The 20,701-nt window shown below is 33.7% G+C and overlaps 2 protein-coding genes across 6 annotated transcripts in view; both read right to left on the minus strand.

Annotated features, from left to right (window-relative positions):
* LOC140964824 (dolichol-phosphate mannose synthase subunit 3-like) overlaps positions 1-20,701 on the minus strand; it is a 51,587-nt gene that overhangs the window by 23,106 nt on the left and 7,780 nt on the right. The window lies entirely within an intron of this gene.
* LOC140965274 (increased DNA methylation 3-like) lies at positions 14,403-17,621 on the minus strand. 5 transcript variants are annotated; one of them, XM_073425429.1, is made up of 4 exons: positions 17,373-17,621; positions 17,190-17,251; positions 16,211-16,495; positions 14,403-14,889 (listed from the first exon to the last, which is right to left on the minus strand). In XM_073425429.1, exons 3-4 carry the CDS (start codon positions 16,488-16,490, stop codon positions 14,636-14,638), a joined length of 534 nt encoding a protein of 177 aa, XP_073281530.1. In that variant the 5' UTR covers positions 16,491-16,495; positions 17,190-17,251; positions 17,373-17,621; the 3' UTR covers positions 14,403-14,635. The 5 variants fall into 5 exon arrangements, with proteins under 5 accessions (XP_073281530.1, XP_073281528.1, XP_073281531.1 ...); XM_073425427.1 differs by having other exon boundaries at positions 16,211-16,546; XM_073425430.1 differs by lacking the exon at positions 17,190-17,251.

Genomic DNA, 20,701 nt, shown 5'->3' on the forward strand with positions numbered 1-20,701 from the left:
GAGAAAAACTGATGAGGAGCCCACAATTTCAGGTAAATGTGATCCCCACTTTATCACTATTCTAATTGAAGAGAAAAACTGATGGGGAACGTATTTGTTCATATTAAGTAAAAATGTGAATATAAAGTTATTTAATGAAAAACTTTGGCTTATAAAGATTCACATAAATGTGGATAATTAAGTTGAATAATAATTATAAGATGACGTGAGAAAACATGATCTGATGGAGTTCTTCATAGATCGGTTTAAACTGCCTTGACTAGCCACTGGTCTCCCTGAGGAACGTTGCTTTGTCTAGGAGTTAGGTATTTAAACGGCCTTAGCCCTACCTATCTTTCCTGGGAACACTCTTGGAAAGTGTTGATAGCGAAATAATTATTATATAAAGCATTAAGTAAAACCAAAATTTTGTCCAATGAACCGTATAATTTTAAATAATTGAGGAATAGCCACAACATCCTTAATTATGGAAAATTATGTATTAAGTAGATTTGGATCACATAATGAACATCAATTGTAATTAATTATATAAACATAATAAATTTTACCTCACAGGGATTTTTATTATATTTATATAACTAATTAGGTTAAAATATCAAATTATATTTTTTGAATTTACCCACATGAGTTAAGGAAAATACATTTTGATAGTTTTATCATAAAGTTACAGAAAAATCTTATTGAATTAAAATTTTAGCCCACAGGCAAATTTTATGTCACTAGATTTTTAAAACATGAATTACATTGGTAAAACATGATATTGTCTCAAAAATTTTAATCATATGATATTTTGTGCAGTTATGCAACATGCGAGTTTTTCTGATATGAAATGTGACATTCCCGAACTAAAGGGCGATAACTATAAAATATGGAAAGAACGAATTCTTCTTCAGTTGGGGTGGATGGATATTGATTATGCTATACGGAAAGACGAACCATCTGCTATTACTGAAAACAGCATTCCGGATGATGTTGATCTTTATGAAAAATGGGAGCGATCTAATCGACTCTGCGTAATGTTCATAAAGACCAAACTCTCTGCTGGTATGCGTGGTTCTGTCGATCAGCATAATAATGTCAGAGACTTATTAAAGGCTATTGATGAACAATTTCAGTCTTCAGATAAGGCACTAGCAAGCACTCTAATTATGTAATTCTCTTCATTAAGGCTCACCAGTGTGAGAGGTGTGCGAGAGCACATAATGAAAATGCGGGACATAGCGGCTCGGCTAAAGACACTAGAAGTGGAAATGTCTGAAACTTTTCTTGTGCACTACATTTTATGCACTCTTCCACAGCAATATGGACCCTTCAAAATTTCCTACAACACACATAAGGATAAATGGTCAATTAATGAATTAATGACCATGTGTGTTCAAGAGGAAGGAAGACTGTTGATGGAAACTAGTGATAATGTATTTATGACTACACAAAGAAAGTATAAGAAGCAAGCCAAAGTCAAGGGAAAAAAAAGGAATAATTCCACCCCAACCTGACATTAAGATAGAATCCAAGTGTTTCTTCTGTAAAAAGACGGGACACATGAAGAAGGATTGCAATAAATTTAAGGATTGGCTTGAAAAGAAAGGTATTCCTACTTCATTTGTCTGTTATGAATCTAATATGATTAATATGATTTATAACACATGGTGGATTGATTCTGATTCTACAATCCATGTTACAAATACCTTGCAGGGTATGCAAAACCTAAGGAAACCAATAGAAAATGAGCGGAACATCTATTCAGGAAACAAGATGTCTTCGCATGTGGAGGCTATTGGGACTTGCTGCTTTATATTGGATAGTGGTTTTATTTTAAAATTGGAAAAAACATTTTATGTTCCTAGTTTTTCTAGGAATTTAATTTCGGTTTCAAATCTTGTACCACTTGGTTATTCATTTCAGTTTTTGGATAAATCAATAAATTTATTTTATAAATCAAATATTGTTGGAAATTGTACAATGATTGATGGTCTTTTCTCTATTTTTTTACAAAATAATAACATCATTATGCATGTTCAGAGAGATATTAAAAGATGTGTTATAGATGAAGATTCCTCTATATTGTGGCACATGAGATTAGGACACATTTCCATAGAGAGAATTAAAAGATTAGTAAATGATGGAGTACTCAGTACTTTAGATTTTACTGATTTTGAGACTTGTGTGGACTGCATTAAGGGAAAGCAGACCAATAAGTCTAAAAAGAGTGCCAAGAGGAGTACAGAAATATTAGAAATCATACATTCAGATATTTGTTGTCCAGATATGGACATGCAAAGTCCGAAATACTTCATCTCCTTTATTGATTATTATTCACGATACATATATATCTACATGCTTCATAACAAAAACGAAGCACTAGAAGCCTTTAAGGTTTTTAAGGCTGAAGTGGAGAAGCAATGTGATAAACAAATTAAGATCGTGAGAACTGATAGAGGTGGAGAATATTATGGTAGATACACTGAGAATGGACAAGCACCTGGTCCGTTTGCGAAGTTTCTCTAAGAACATGGGATTGTTGCCCAATATACTATGCCTGGTTCCCCGAACCAAAATGGCGTTGCTAAGAGGAGAAACCGAACATTATTGGACATGGTAAGGAGCATGTTAAGTAGTTCCAAACTTCCTAAATCTTTGTGGACTGAAGCTTTTAAGACAGCTGTGTATATACTAAACCGAGTTCCAACTAAAGTTGTCTCAAAGACGCCATTTGATTTATTTAAAGGTTGGAAACCGAGTTTGCAACATATACGCATTTGGGGTTGTTCTTCTGAAATAAGAGTTTACAACCCACATGAAAAGAAACTGGACCCAAGAACTATAAGTGGATATTTCATTGGGTATGCCGAAAAATCCAAAGGGTACAAATTCTATTGTCCATCTCAAAATACTAGAATTGTGGAATCAAGAAATGAAAAATTTCTTGAAAATGACTTGATTAGTGGGAGTGATCATGACATAGTTTTTGAGAATGATCACATTAATGCACAACCCTCTTATTCAAATGACAGATTGGTCGTTATTCACACCCCTCAAGACCAAATGGGTGTTAGACAACCAGTTACTGAAGTTCCACAAATTACTGATGAAAATCCAGTAGATCAAGTTGTTAATGAAAAACAACAAAAAATTGTTGATCAACCAAACAACCTTAGGAGATCTACTAGAATAAGAAGATCAGCAATATCTAGTGATTATGTTGTGTATTTACAAGAATCGGATTTTAACATCGTAGCCGAAAATGATCCTGAAACATTTTCACAAGCCATGAATTGTAATGAGTCAAAACTATGATTTAATGCTATGAAAGAAGAGATAAATTCTATGGCAGTTAATGGAGTCTGGGATCTTGTTCAGTTGCCTGATGGTGTAAAAGCCATCGAATGTAAATTGGTCTTCAAAACAAAGAAAGACTCATTAGGCAACATTGAAAGGTATAAAGCAAGACTCGTTGCTCAAGGATTCACTCAGCAGGAAGGAATCGATTATAAGGAGACTTTTTCTCCTGTATCTAAAAACGATTCTCTTCGTATCATTCTAGCATTATTTGCACATTTTGACTTAGATTTGCAACAAATGGATGTGAAAACAGTTTTTCTCAATGGAGAACTAGAGGAAGAGGTTTATATGAAACAACCTGAAGGATTCTTCTCTAGTAATGGTGAGCAATTGGTTTGTAAGCTTAAAAAATCTATATATGGATTGAAACAAGATTTCCGTCAATGGTATTTAAAATTTCATGATGTTATCTCTTCATTTGGATTCGTTGAAAACCCCATGGATCAATGTATATACCAGAAGGTCAGTGGGAGCAAGATTTATTTTCTTATTCTATATGTGGATGATATATTACTTGCAACCAATGATAAAGGTTTGTTATATGAGGTGAAACAATTTCTCTCTAAAAACTTTGATATGAAGGATATGGGCGAAGCATCTTAAGTCATTGGCATTAAGATACATGGAGACAGAATTCGAGGTATTATAGGTCTGTCTCAAGAAACCTATATAAACAAAGTTTTATAGAGATATCGGATAAAAGATTGTTCACCAAGTATAGCTCCCGTTGTGAAAGGCGATAAATTCAATTTAAGCCAATGCCCAAATAATGATCTAGAGCGGGAACAAATGAAAAACATTCCTTATGCTTCTGCTGTCGGAAGCTTGATGTATGCTCAGGTTTGCACTAGACCTGACATTGCATTTGTTGTTGGGATGTTGGGAAGATATCAGAGTAATCCAGGTTTAGACCATTGGAAAGCTGCAAAGAAAGTAATGAGGTACCTAAAAGGGACCAAAGATTATATGCTTATGTTCAGACGAACTGAGAATTTGGAAGTAATTGGCTACTCTGATTCAGACTACGCTGGCTGCATTGATTCAAGAAAATCCACTTCAGGATATATTTTTATGCTAGCTGGTGGAGCTGTATCTTGGAGAAGTGCAAAGCAAACATTGACTGCTACTTCCACTATGGAAGCTGAGTTTGTATCTTGTTTTGAGGCAACCTCACATGGTGTATGGTTGAAAAGTTTCATTTCAGGGCTTAGAATTATGGATTCTATATCTAGGCCATTAAGAATATATTGTGACAATTCAGCTGCTGTTTTTATGGCTAAAAATAACAAAAGTGGTAGTCGGAGCAAGCACATTGGCATCAAGTATTTAGCCATACGAGAACGTGTTAAAGATAAGAAGTTACTTATCGAGCACATTAGCACTGAATTGATGATTGCGGATCCTTTGACTAAAGGCATGCCACCATTAAAATTTAAAGATCATACAGAAAGAATGAGACTTGGTTCTTTTATGTAATTTTGTTGTAAGGACAAATTTAATGAAACTATGATGTGATATTTTCTCATATTTGTTGTGTACACATTCATTGATTTGAGAAATATCAATAAAGTTGGACCTCGAATAAACATTGGGTTTATTCTTTAAGTTATACAGATTTGAGAGACATAATGCATTGTAATACATGGAAGATAATATTCGTTATAAGATGACCTATCGCCATGATTCATGTATTTTGTTTTCTCCTATGGTAAATGAGATATATGTGTCAAGTGGGAGAATGTAAGAAACATGACACATGTTAAAAGAAATATCGTGTAGGAATTGGCGACGACCATTGCCTACATATTTTGACGAAACTTGTGTACGCAACCTCAACTTTAGAAAATTGAAATGCATACACGTTTCTTCTTTTGACATTCAGACTCCCTATTTTTCTCGTTAATGGTATGAGATGCCTATAAATAGAGACGATTGAGGTCCCTAAGCACACACACCTCATAAGAAAAATACATCATCTAAAGAGAGCGTGCAGTGCTTAGAAGGCTTCAACCTAAAGAAAATCAGAAAACTTACAAATTTCTCGATGGTCGGAGGTAATTCTCGATTAAAGCTTCCGCATATTATATCATGTTTATAAATACGTAGAAACATGATTTTAAGAAAAATATCTAACAGATCCACCAAACCAGATATCAATCTCTGCATCCTGCCACAATCTGCATAAAAAATCAAGATCTTTTGGATGTATATAGGGTGCAATAATTAAAATAAAGCAAGTCATATCGTAGTTTTTCAATATTCAACATCCGGATAATCCTTCTTCACAAAATCTTGATGGGAGACTGGATACCTCGCACTCCAAATTCTGAAATAAATACCACTATTTTTACAATTCTATTATATTGTATGATGCATAATACAATCGATGCACTGCCTTCCTGAGAACCGCACACTCTGTCCTTGAATTCAAAGAGGATGACTTTCACTTGAAAAGGGTAAGTGATACTCACGGAAAATTTAGGGTCCGATTCCAGCAAGCGTCACTAGTCCAGACGCAGGTTTCGAAATTGTCCTGAGCCTGAAATCATGAATAAGACCGTTAGAAAGGGGTCGGGAGGGTGTCCCGGCGTAGCCTCTCCGACGCTCAAGTCAGAGACTGAGGATATATGGGGAGAGCAGCTAAGGGTACTGCTGAAAAGTAATATAGTGACTGCCTTATCATACGCTCAAACCTGGTATTTATAGGAGAATACATGGGCCCTTGATGAGCGTTTCTTCCATTTGGGCTAGGGATGGGCCGGGGATAATGGGACCATACATGGGGTATCAGTAAAAGAAAAAAGGAATCGGAAGAAGAAATTATCATGGAAACTACAACGGAATCGAAAGTCGGGACGTGCAAGTAGAGAAGTTTTCTTGGTGCACAAATGGAAGGAGATGGTATAATATCATGTTGGAGTATTATTTTATCGCACTCAAATCGCAACGGAAGTTTTAAAATTTTATTTCGACGTTCGAAACGTTCATTAGATGTCGTATGAATTTAAACATCCATAAGGTGTTTAGAATTGTTATTTTTACGTTTTCAACACTGGCTCCAAACTATTTCGAATTTTAAACGAAGATAGTCCTTCTTATATATCACTTCGAATGGATCTCCCTCATTTGATCATCAAATTAAATTCACGATCGAAGACTTCGTTCCTTGTTTGGATCGCACGAGAGATCTGAAAAAATTTCTGCGTTGAGACTAAGACGTCCGAATTTTAGAAATCCGGAGGCGATACGGCGACAATTGGGCGGCGAAGATGGAAGAGCTTCGGCTGAAATTTTTTTAAAAAAACAATTGTGTTGGCCGAAATTTTGAGAAGAATAAGAGGAAAAATTTTCTTGTGTTGTGTATTGTGTTATGTCTGTTGTTATCAACCTTTGATAACATATTTATTAAATTACACAAGTCTTATGTTACTAGGATTCCTAATCCTCGTGTTCTTAGTACTCTTAATTTTTATTAATTAAATTTTCATGTAATTATATAATGTATTAATTAACTTTTGATAACGCATGATATATTAATATACACATCTTTGTATATCCATATAAAGTACACACACACACACACACATATATATACACACACACAACACATCTATACATGTACATATAATATGTGCATAGACATATTATTTAAAATTAAATAACCAATACTTAATTTCCTTGAATAACTCATTAGTTAATTAATTCTAGATCACTGTAGAATCTTTTATGAGAATTTTGTACACATTAGTAGTCACTACTACTAATATTAATATTCAATTAGTAAATTTCAAATTCACTAAATAAATAATTATGAACTCATTATAACCCTAATCGACAATATGACATCATCGATGTATCAAGGATAGAAATCTTGTTCATAAAATGAAAATTAGAAATTTCGAAGATTAAAATTTCCACTATTCCATTTTTTTGCGACTACCAGTTTTATAAACTCTTTCTCCAAAACAGACAGTTTCATTCTCCTTAATCAATTAGCAGTTAACCTAACTTGCATTTCTTTCCTCATATGAAATCAACTTATAAACTCATTTATAAGCATTTTGTTTGATCTCATCAAACTACATCCGTCCAATTCAACTCCTTGAACTTTGACTATCTCAACGGGAACACAGAATCCAATACTTGTGTGACCTTAAATGCTTCTGCGATGTAGCTAGTTGTGAGTTCACATCTCCATGTGATTCAGAATAACATTTATTCTTCTTTAAGGTTACCTTAATTAGGCTCATTCTTTTCAACAACACCTAGAACAAGAAAGTCAGAACTCATTTCTGATTGCACTCATCGGATCATGACAAGATCGTCTAGTAGTATCGCCCCATGGTCCCCAAGATATTGCTGATAGTGACTACAAGAACCATAATTTATGGTTATCGTACTGTATGGTCCTTTCAACTCATATATCCTGATCGAATCGGCAACCATTGGTATATCGAGAGTTTCATATGAATTCGATAATAACGTGATGTATATTTGAGTAATAATAATGACATGGTATGTGAACCTAAGGAAACATCTATCCAAAATGCACATGTCTTATTCTGACCAGATATTCCTTGCACTATTAACTCATTAGATCACATAAAAAATCTTCACCTGTAGGCAAATGGTAAATGCCCAAGTACAATGTATTTGCTCCTATATATTTCAAAATTACATTCAATCTCGCTATCTGATGACCCTCAATAGAGTCGGTAAACGGATCAAAATGCATGCTTGTACATAGAGCCTCTACTTCGCCCAAGTCAAAGGATTAATGGTATACAACCATAACCGCATACTATTCCTGAAACGTCTGCTATTTCATTTTGCTTAAAAAGTACTAGAAATTTTTTTTTCCTCAAATTTTCGGCCTCTACATATACATATAAATAAAATACTTTTGCACCATTTTTAAAATAAAACATCCAACTAGTACTTGAAATTCCAGAGAGAAATAGTCAAAACAATAAATCGTAAAGCGTTTTACCAAACCTAACAAGCAATAAAGGTTGAAAAATGTAGCTCATACTAAACCTCTCAAAATCTCTCAAAAAGCATAAATAAAATGTCGTAAAAAATCTTTAACTTAAAATCATAAACTTAAATGCGGAAAATAGAAGCGCCGGTCCTCGGGTTATGTGCACCGACAGTCCAGCAAAGTCACCCATCAAGTCCTCCAACATCATAATTATTAATATCACATGCATCATACACACCTAGTGAGTCTAAAGACTTAACACATCATATCCTTGATAACAAGTAATACGTAATACAGTAAACATATAACAGTAAAAAATACTTGTACTTAAAATAACATTTTCATAAACATTTTCATGATGCATAAACTTTAAATAAAAACATTTTCTTAAACATTTTCATATCAACATATTCATATCAACATTTTAACATATTCGTATTCATCTTCGTATTTGTGTTTGTTGAATTCAGATCGTGATTGTGACTCGTATTCTTAATCGTATTGGACGATGGATCCATCTATAAAAACCACAGTACTGGGCGGCGGGGACACCGGCGACACTCTCACCGGTCAACTGGGCCTTGGCCAACGTATTAACATATTCGTATTCATATTCGTATCCGTATCCAAGGAAACACGATCGTCGAGCTTCCACTGGGACCATAACCCTCACGATATCTCCAACATGTAGTAGTCACAATCCCTTCATATCCTTCAGCATGTTATCATCACTTAATAAAAATCATGCATATACATATCATTTTATTTTTGAAATCAAGCATACAACATATCTTTTAAATGTCCAATTTAAAACTTAATAATTCATGAACATTTAAAAATCATATTTCAACATATAAAAATTGATAAACATCCATAATAATTGAAAATAATCATATTAGCATATAAAATAGCATTTAGGACACTGCCATGACGTTTACTAAATTTCCGGTGTAAAAAGACCGTTTTATCCCTGAACGTGACATTTTTCGTTTTTGACTTTTTTCTTGATTTATTTGACTCTAACATGTCCCAAATAATTATTTAAACTTAAATTAAAATTCTCATAATTTTATTTAGCTTAAAAACTAGGCTTTTTAATTAATTCGTAATTAATCGTTTTGAAGGCGTTTTAATCCCGAAAAATTCCAAACTTTAATATAAAATTCCTAAATTTAAAATTTAGTCTTTTTATATTATTTTAGCCCTTATGAACCATGATTCGACCCCCGTGAGCTATGTTTCGATTAATTTAGCAATTAAAACCCTTACTTGACCCTAGATTGTTTGCACCGAGCCATCATTCGATTCTCTCGAGCCACACTTGAACCAAGTTGGTCCAGACCCTGACCAACACCCTTAGGCACCCTTCTGAACCCAAGGATCCCATGGAAACCAGCCCTAACCCCAAAACCAAACCACAACAGCATGCACCTGAAGTGGCCGAGAACTCCCAAGTGAACAACTACTCTTCAATCTTTCTTAGGACTTAGCCAACCGCCCTAGCCCCCCAACCAGCCTCTCTTGCACTCACCTAGGACTCTTAGGAGTCGAACTGTCCCAGCCCAGGACCCCTGGACCTAGCCCACAAGTCTGCGCAAAGCACAGAACCTGCGCGCCCCTCCCTAGCATCTCTCGAGTAGGAGTCCTTGCTGTCAAGGACTACTCCCAAGCCCCTTAGCTCGAGTCCTAGCATGGCTAGGACTCTTTCCTTGACCCAAATCACGACCCTAGCTTAGCCCTGGCCCAACCAAACCTAGCCATGCATCACCTTTCCCCTTAACCAAGCCCCCAAGACACAATCACGTAATTGGGTTTCCATCTTTTAACTTTCATGTTGTGCAGCGTTTTGGGGTGATTAGGACTCTTAAAACTTGTGTAAAATATAACCCCAACCCATCCTAATCATGGCAGCATCTTAGATACATAAATTTCTTGAATTTTGGATCAAGATACATGTTTTTAAAACCATACAATATGCATATAATAAAATATTAGAGTGTGTGCCTTGTTTTTCTTTCGAAACATGTTCAAATAAATATTATGGTGTGATGATGAATGAAGGAAGAATATGGCGTGCCTTTGCGTATTTAACGCACGATTATTCGTTGACGATTGAAGAACGACGACCCGAAGATCCTTGGCTTGAATTTTTCTTCTCAGCCTTCGAAAATTACTTTTCAAAATTGTGTGTGTGCCGTGAAGAATTTTGAAAGGGGAGAGTTTGATTTGTTTGTGGGTTGTGGCCGTGACCATGAGGGGTTGGGGTGAGTTATAATATATTTTATAGTTAATTAAGCAATAATTAAGTCTTGGCCCATTAATATATTAATTAGGCTCATTAAAGTTCATTAGAGATTAATTAAAATATTAAAAATAATTTTGCTTAAATAAGTTTGTGAATTTATTAGTCGGGTTGCCAAAACGTTTGTATTTTTGTTAAAAAAACCAACACCGATAAAATTTACGTCCCGACGTATAAATTCACCTAAAAACCCTATATTTTCAAAAATAAGAAAAGGCATCACCCTTAATTTAAATAATTAAAAACAATTAACCAATAAAATCATTTTCTATTTTTCAGCCCTCGTTCTCCGTTCCTCGATCGCAACTCGAATAACTTTTTAAAAATACATTTTAATGCAACAATGTAGAAAATATAATTTTAAACATGCAAATATGCACAACATAATTAATTCGGGCAATTGAAACATTTAATTAAAATACAAAAGAATTTAATAATTGCATGCATGTGATTTGCGTGGACCTTTAAATTTTCGAGACGTTACAATTCCACTCAATAATTGATAACCACTTCAACACTCCGAGGGAGGGTTGTTCAGTGCTTCATCAAATGATCACTCATTTGTATACATATACAGATAAAATACATGTCGTAATTGGATAAAACCGTAAAATATTATTAAAATAAAGATTGTTTTTACATAAGAGTAAATAAAGCCCAAAGCATATGTTGGCTCTCCGGACACCTACTCTAACATATTATACGTAAATAAAAGGGTAAATGTGGGAGAAAAGTTAAATGTCCCCATGAAAACGATTTTTATCAGCTTATAATAAAATAATAGAGATAATAATAATTATAGATAGTATAGATTTACAATTTATGTATTGGTAAATATAATTAATCGCCTGTCTAAATGTCACAATTACGATAAAACATCGATAACTTAATTGTCGGTAAATTAATAAATTTTTAAAAGAATTTTTTTCTTGTCCCGACTTGGATTCCATCTCTAACTATTTTCCTTGTATCCAAAAAACAAATTGTGAAGAGTAATCCGTTATGTTTTTTAATGTTTTTTTTTTCGCGTAATTAATATATTTTTAAATTAATAAAATGTCATGATCCCTATATCGTTAATTCATAGAAGCTTTACCTTATAAGGAGGAAATGACTGAATTTTATATCCTCTTGGAATACTGAAATATGTAATTAAATTTGGTTTTTTTTTTTTCCTGGACCCATTTTTGATATTATATTAGCCAATGGAAATTACAAATCATTTTAGGAACAAGCCCGAGAAAACAATTGATTCCCCCACGAACCAATGCTCATCCATCAAATTTTGTCCCAAAAACAATTCGGACAAGATCAACTATTTTTTCAATCTAAAATTTCCTTTAACATCATTGAAAGAAAAGAACCTATTTAATTATATTAAACTTTTTTATGCAAAAAATGGTTAAATAATTCTTAACATACTTGTAAACTAGCTAGTATTTTTTAGTTCAATGATGAAAACTTGGGAAAATTTTTGCCCACAAATTTCATTCTCCTGCGTGCAATATTTTTCCTATGCTCAGACAGTAAAATAACCCTGGTTGAATACTATCATTTGAATTAGGTATATTCTCGTATATATTGAGGTGCATGGTTTCGTGTATTACTCTAAGCTTCGACAACTTTACATGGGGATGAATATATATCGTTATTTGATTTTCCTTCATGCACTTGTGACTTTGCTAAGTTGAACATGATCAACAACAAAAGCTACCTCAGTTCCTCGTCAAGGTAAATGATAGTTATATATTGATGATGATCGGATGAATGGGGTTTGAAATATCTGTACACTTAAAATAACAGAGATCGTTAGTGGGGTGCCAGAAATTTTTCCGACGTAACCAGTCCGACGCTCAAGTTAGTCAAGTATTTTATATCAAGAGAGTGAGTATTTCTTAGCAAGAGAGTATATATTTGAATGGATAAATATCAAGAAAACCTGATATTTATAGGAGAGAAGTCAATGATGACTTTGTTTTCAGTGTCCAAGTGCTACTCATGATGGATAGTTGCATATGCCCTGCTTAGTGACACCATCAAGTCTGACAACTCATATATACTTCGATCGAGTCACATCACTCTTGCGTGCGTTGAAAGGCCTCCTAATGATGATCAAGTCATGGTGCCCCATACCTGTGAGCTCACACATGATACCTGTACCGGAATGCCCGGGTAAACATCCTGGCGACAACGCACTTGTTCTGACTTGTTTTTACCCGGACTCTCACCACCCGAGTTCTACTACCCGGACTCTCACCTCCCTGTCTCAAAGATCTGCCCGAACTCTCACCTCCCAATCTCAAAGATGAACTCCGTCCGTGCTGAACTCGGGGTAGGGCCGCTCTACTTTCCGAGCTATCCTAACTCCATACTAGAGATGAATCGGATACATAATATTTCCCAGGGTGTTACCACTCTCTCCTTAAAATAGTCGGACTAGAGTTCTACTCGAGGTCTCGAATAACAAGAAATGGGTTTGGGCTGGACACCCATGTGACATAGGGCTAACATGAGCATGAGGTAAGTCCTGGTAGTCGAAAGGTCGAATGTAGCTTTGAATTCTTTACCCTTCTGTTCATATTCCTGGCACAATTTCCAAAGAGCATCATGCTCGTCCATTCGTTTTTAGATTAACGGTTTAGATTGAATGCCCTCCTCCGCTTATGATTAAATCTAATTGATGAACGTATTTGTTCTCGTGTTGTCAACACTGGTAACAACACCTAAGCTAACGTGATCAAATTTAGGGGGAGATATATTCAAATTCAAGGGTAGCTAAATGGAGTTGCGTAAGCTTGAATAGACTTGTATCTGTTTATTTTGTCCAGAAAGATAAAAAAAAGTGATTGGAAAGAAACATGCCTCTCTTAAATTCTTTCTTTTTTTTTAATAAGATTTTTCTTTAAAAAAATTCCTTTCTAGAATGAAGTTTTTTTTTTTACTCTAGATTTTATCTTTATTATTTGGAAGAATTTGATTTCTAATGAAAGACTATTTTCTTATTTTGTGAGAATCTATTCAAACCTATCAAGATTAACACAAAACTATATATATTGAAGAATAACTATTGCACAAGAGTCGAAGGTGCTAGAAAGGCGAGACGAGCGATATACGGGAAAACAAAGAGAACTCGCAAATATGAAGCATCGTTGTTTTACTTTGTTGTCGTGACTTGTTGGAGACTTGAAGACAACACCCGTACAAAGTGTTGATTGGAGAATTGTTTTGCTGTTTCGAATTTCGACTACAAATATTTGCATTCTTATGTTTTGGTTATTTTTGTTATTGATATTTTATGACGCATTTTACTTTCTTGACTTGTGAAGTAAGATAGTTTTTCGTTATTTCACTAGTATTGATTTTGCAAACTCGATTTCTTTTCTAGTTATTATTTTGTCATGAGACATAACACAAATGTGTTCACTTGTGCATAAATATCACTGTGCTATTTGCCTATATATGGTGATTTTATAATATTACACTACATGTTGACACAAAAAGTTACAACATCTGAAACAATACTTATCTGATACACACAATCCTTACCGTTATGTTAAACATAATACTTTTACGGAGGATTCCCAAGTGTTTTCATCGGTTCTTGAATCTTGAGGTCATCAAATTCCCCTAGCTCAATTTAAATTCAATTATTATAAAACTCGAGCTAGCTTTATTTTTTATTTAATAAAACCAATGAACTTGATTTGATTCGAGTTTTTGTAAAAAACCAAACCAATCCAAGTCCAACCCACATGTACTCACCCCTAGCGGTAACAATGAAGCAAATGGCAATAATTAAACATCTGGGACGAATTTTATAAGTCACAAAACTTGACCCGAGGCATAGCACAAGTGTTCAAAACACATCCTGATAAAATTCCTGAAAACTTGTTCTCAAGACAGAATTTTTTAGAGATGAGTGAATTAATTACGTACATTGTCTAGAATTCACCCCATGGAGATGTTTAATCAGCTGGAACAGATCATTCCATTCCACGATGCACATTTGCTTAAGACAACTGACACCCTTTGTATTTTGCTACGACACCTTCCAAGATGCCGTCAGATCTAAAACTGGGAGAGAACAACCTTGGATCAACAGGTCCCGGCAGGCTGAAGGAAAGCGTGAAGGGTCCAGGGGGACATTGCCGTTGGTATTTCATTTCGAAGACTCGAGAGTATTTTGTGACGGTTTTGCTACCTGTTGAAGTTACTCCTTTAACGCAGACACTACCATCCCGTTGGATCTCAATGCTGAATTGACCTATTAAAAAAATGAAACAAGTATAAAGGTCGTGTCTTGCAGAGCTTAAAAGAAATCGGAGTTCGGTATGCAAAATAGTAATTTGATTCCCAAGGGCTTGGATACGGGAAATATCAAAATGGAATCGATTAGAGCCTTCACCAAACACGAGCTACATAGTACATACAACTAACCTAGGATGTAACAACAAATAATGACACAAGCATACTATTATACACACAGTAGCAGAATAAATATTTGCAAATGCAAAAGAAACATGTTTATTTCCCCCTATAGCCTTGCACATGGTATTTAGAAAAGAAACAAAATGTAGCGAGAAACATATCATGTTTGTCTTCTAAATGAATGTCCGTTCCGTTGTAAATGAGTTCCAAACAGGGGTTGAGATTTTGCTAGATCAATGATTATATTTGTATTTACAGCGACAAAAACAGAACAGCGAAGCTTACATTAAACGCAAATGGCGCGAAATATTCTTCATTTTCAAGTCAAAAGGATGCAACATCAGGCCGACAATTATTTCTAGAATGAGGTGAAATAGTGTAAATGCAACATAATTCGTACTTCATAGTCAAACAAAAGAACTGAACGTACGTTACTTGCTGACTTCATTTTCAATACAAAAATATTTTTTTCTTTTTAACTTGTCAAGGCTACTAATAAAAGGAAACAGAAGTAATATTTTGATTCATTGACGTCTTTTGACAACTCCAGAAAGTATGCTGCATCTTTCATGCCGTATTTAATTCCACAAAGCGATGCGTCATCTAATACTGGTCATTGCAAAAGCCTATGAGAAAATCCATTATTTACATAAATAAATCACCATATATAGGCAAATGACACAGGTTCAGGATTGTTGAATGGGTCGCACATGAACTGTTCATGATATCAGTTTTCTTTAAGAAATTGTAAGAGGAAGTGAAGCGGAGGTGAGTCCAATTACTTACACAACAGGGGCGACCACAAAAGCCCATGAAGAGGCCTAGTCTACAAGGGTTACAGAAGGACCAAGGTCCAATATTTTTTGATATCCAAAAAAATATTGTTGCATTGATTGCTAGATTGGCAAGGGGGGAGGAGGGAGACAGGGGACTTTACTGCATTATTCTTGAATTATCCGAATTTCAATACAAAAGTTCATTTCCATTGAACTTTGTTAATTGTGGAGATTGAGAAATCAATCCTAATGCTTTGTTCACCGTAATTGTCTGTATTTTATACTGGTCTTATCAAAATACCGGGAACTCGAGAGACGAGGACCAGAAACATAAATAGTGCTTACACACAACACTAAAAGAAAGCAAGTTAACAGAATTACCTGGATCCTTCTTAACTCCAGGTAGAGCAATGCAGAAATAATATGCTGATGTGCTCACACCAATGTCCACTGTTCCAATAGGAGATCCAATCCCGGCTCTACATGCTGTTCCAGTCAACACAATCGATGTGTTCGAACACCAATCTTCCACCTTTGGAATGGGTATTAGAGGTAACATGAATGACTGGGTCATGTTACTGGTAACTGGGAAGCGTAGACAATTGCATGGATCACAATCATATATTTCCATCCCTTCAGTTTTGTTGTCACTTGGATCCATTGTCTCTGTCAATTAATCCATTTTTGTTTCACTACTCCCCCGATCAATTTTCTTTACTTTAATTACAAATTAAACACAATTCGCAACTACATCAGCATCATCTTTCACAAGAATCACAAATTATTCTCTAGCACACCACTTGAAAAATAAAAAAGGTAAAACTAGGTTCGAGTCCCATTGACCAGGATAATCACGCCGAAGATCCTATTATTTTAAGATTAAACGTTTAGGAAGTTGATTTTTTGGGGGATTTAGAAAATTTTAAATAACCAGAATTAGGAAAAATTATAATTTAAAATAATTTAGATTAAGCAATAAACAAGAACCCAAATGAAAATAAGCCGTGACAAATATTGGAAAGTTCAGTTATTCAATTATATAAATGACAAACTTTATTAATTCCAAAAGGATGAGGTTAAATTATAAGATCGTGAGTAAATGAAAATGAGCTGTCTTTCCAAAATAAATAGAATAATAGATAGTACAAAACAAGAGTAGCAATCTATAAAATAAACTTTCGACTAAAATGCTCGAACTCAAAGCGATCTTTTTGTCCGTAAGCTTGTAATATGCAAGAGAATCACACAAGAAGCATACACTTACAAGCAAACAATATTAGCCGTGGAATTAGATAGTGTCACAAACCAGAGAATTTTGTACACTAAACTCGAGCACAAAAATAAAAAATAAAAAAAGTACTTGGAATCTACGCAGAGGAGATTAATAGTTTCTCCTTCCCCAGCCAATATGTCGAAACAATTCTGTATAAATATATGCATGCATACACAGAAAAAAATAATTGTCAATTTCGAGTAAAAAATAATGAGAGCGAAAATCGGAGACAACTAAATAATCCAGAAACTAGAAACCGGCCGCCCTAACCTTTAATCGGGGTTGAAGAAGTCCAGATTTGAGGGGCAGTGAGCGGACCCTGGGAGACCGGAGTATCTCACGGTTACTAGAGCTTCGGTGCGCGGAAAAATAAGGCGCGAGCGGAGTGTGAGAGAGTGCCGGTGGAGGGACGCAGACAGGACAGGCGGCACCCGCATATAATCGGCAGTGGCAGGGATGTACGTGTAGGAGTATTCGGGTAGTGTGCATCTGTGTGATGTGTATCGTTGTGCACTTGTGTGTGGTTTAGGGTTGACCCGAACCGAACCGATTCCAGCAGGATATGTCCAGAAAATTTACATTGTGTTTGGTTTTTTCAAAATATGAATTTGGATTTGGAAATTTGAAATTCCATTTGGCGTTTGGTTTAAAATTTAAAAATAGTATTTACGAATCCATTTCTTATTTGGAGAGAAATGAATTCGAGTTTAGAATTTTAAAATTTTACTAAGCTACTCTTATAAATCATCTAAACATAAATAACCAGATCAATTTCATTTGGATAAAAAAGTAATTGTATGTTTTTAAAATCCAAATCTCACCAAATCTCGTCAAATTTGATGGGATTTAGATATACTCATTGAAATCCTATGAAATCCCATAAAATTCTAAACAAATCCGAATTCTTTTTTTGAATCACCTTGTCAAACAGTAAAAATAAGATTTTGAAATCTAAATCTCATGAAATCCTCCCAAATCCTGTTGCCAAACACACCGTTAAAGTTAGAAAATTTTAAAAAAAATTGGTCCGAATTATGTTCGAATTAATGTTCAAGTACGACTCAAAAAATTAAAACATATTTGTGAACTATTTGATATGTTGCTAGAAAATAAGTAATCGAAAGTTCGAAATTTATTTATTTAATATTAATACATAATTATATTATATCAATAAAATTATAAGATCGTGAACGGTTCACAAACTGTCGAATAAATAAATTTTGTTTCTAGGTCGGTTCGAACAACTTCGAAGTCGACTCGAATACAAATCAATTGTTTTTCGATTCAACTCGATTTGTTTACACAACTATGAAACTTATTACACCCCTAGATTTTGGTGTTTAATGTATGAGAAATAGAGGGTCGCGAAAATGTCGGAATGAGACACTTTTTCCACAATAAATTCCACAAATTTAATGTGCATGCTAATTTGTAAGTATATGTGGTAGATTCATTGTCCATGCCAACACACATATTCATATTAAATTATTTTAAAAACACGCATTGATAGAAAATTAACTTGATACACGACATGGACAGTAAAATTAAAAATGCACCCTAATTTAATTTTATAAATCTATATATGTGTTTATTTTGCATGCTTGGGTCGTTAAATTGAATATTTATTATTTAAAATAATAATAATTAATTTATCGATTAATTAACACTTCTCTAAATTAATAAAATTTCACGGTCGAATATTATTAAATTTATACAAGTTCACTATATAAACACATTCAAGACTTCTGGAAAAATAAGATGATCGATTTTCTAATATCCTTTTAATTTTTCCGATTAGATAAATACCACAATGAAAAAAATTCCTTAATTATAATTGTTGACATAGAATTCTATTGGCATCCAAATTAAAGTAATTTATTATTATCATTATCCTTATCATGTTTCCTTATTTCACTTCGATTCACATATATATATATATATATATATAACACCGCACGCACATAATTTTTTTATACAAAGTCGTCTAAATTCTCTAAAATCTATTAAATTTCAATATACTAAATGGATGGAATTATGGTGGAAAAGCTCGCAGATGCCCTCAATATCTTCTACCAGGTATGACTATAGAGTAGTCTCTTGTGAGACGGTCTCACGAATCTTTATCTGTGAGACGAGTCAATCTTGTCGATATTCAAAATAAAAAGTAATACTCTTACTATAAAAATAATATTTTTCATGGATGACTCAAATAAGAGATCCGTCTCACACAAGTTTTTGCCATGAAATATATGTGTGCATGGTGCCATTATTCAATTTATTCGAAGTTTAAATTTCAATTTTAATAAATTAACACTTCAAATTAATTAAAAATTTAATATAATGGACTGTCTCTCTTCTTCGTAGATTCTTTTTTTTTTTTTTGTGGTGTTTTGTGAGGTTTGAATCAAATTTGTTAATTTTCTGTAAAATTGATTTTATTTTTTTTAAAAAAAAATAAAGGGCGAGAGGAAAAATAGCTTTTTAATGTTTATTGAACTCATATCATTATCATAAAAACTGATATGACACAGGTCAATTTTGTGAGTCGATCTATTAAAAATTATTATTTTTTATGTCAAAAGAATTGCTTTTCGTTTTTCAAGTATGAATCGGGTCGACTCGTCTCATACGAAACTACTCATTATTATATAAGTTTTCCTCAATATCTAAACATTGTATTCCGTTTATATGCGACCTACTCAATTTGTAAATGTTTTTATTTTCAAATCACTCGATGGATTAAAATTTGTATTTTCAAAACTCTAATCCAAAATATGACTTAAAAATTTAATATTATTTTAATTTCACAAGCAATATGAGGTTTAATAGGTAATTATTTCTATGATATTTGATTTTTTTTTTTGGTTTGCTTGGTGCAGGAGCCTCTGTTGATATCTTTTTCTCTTTATTATGTGTTGATTGCGATTCTAGTTTTGGTCTATATATGGAAGCAAACCTTCTCCCCATTTTCACCATTACGTGTTACAAATACAGGTAACTATATATTTATTCATTTAGAAAAAACAAAATCTTTATTTATAATTAATATAAAATTTAATATATATTTTTTTCCAGCAGTCACTTGTAGATTTTAGGTTGGGAAAAAATACCGAATATTTGGTATGCCGAGATTACTGTACCGAAAAAATTTCAAATTTACCATATTTTCGGTATACCGAAGATTACGGTATAATACGATAACGATATCGAATTTTTCGGTATGTAACTGTATGAAATTTAAAAATTTGGTATATACCAGAACACAGAAATGCCGAAAAAATATATAAAAATTTTAAAATATATAGTATTTTAAACAATAAATTTATTAAAAATTTACAATGCAAGGTTTTTTCGATATAAAACGGTATATAGTGATATCGTACCGAATTCTCGATATATCATATAATTTCGGCATAATCGATATATACATAATTTCGGTACGATACGATATATCACCCTAAATAGTTTTGGTATGTCTTGGTTAATAAATTAGTTTTTATGAATAGTTGTAATGCCGAGTCCCTAGAAAAATATACAATAATGTTTTAAAGTCTGAATGATTATAAGATCTAATGGAAAAATTCNTGCAATATATAAAC

The sequence above is a fragment of the Primulina huaijiensis genome, chromosome 18, assembly GCF_012295235.1.
Source record: "Primulina huaijiensis isolate GDHJ02 chromosome 18, ASM1229523v2, whole genome shotgun sequence".
Classification (NCBI taxonomy): Eukaryota; Viridiplantae; Streptophyta; class Magnoliopsida; order Lamiales; family Gesneriaceae; genus Primulina; species Primulina huaijiensis.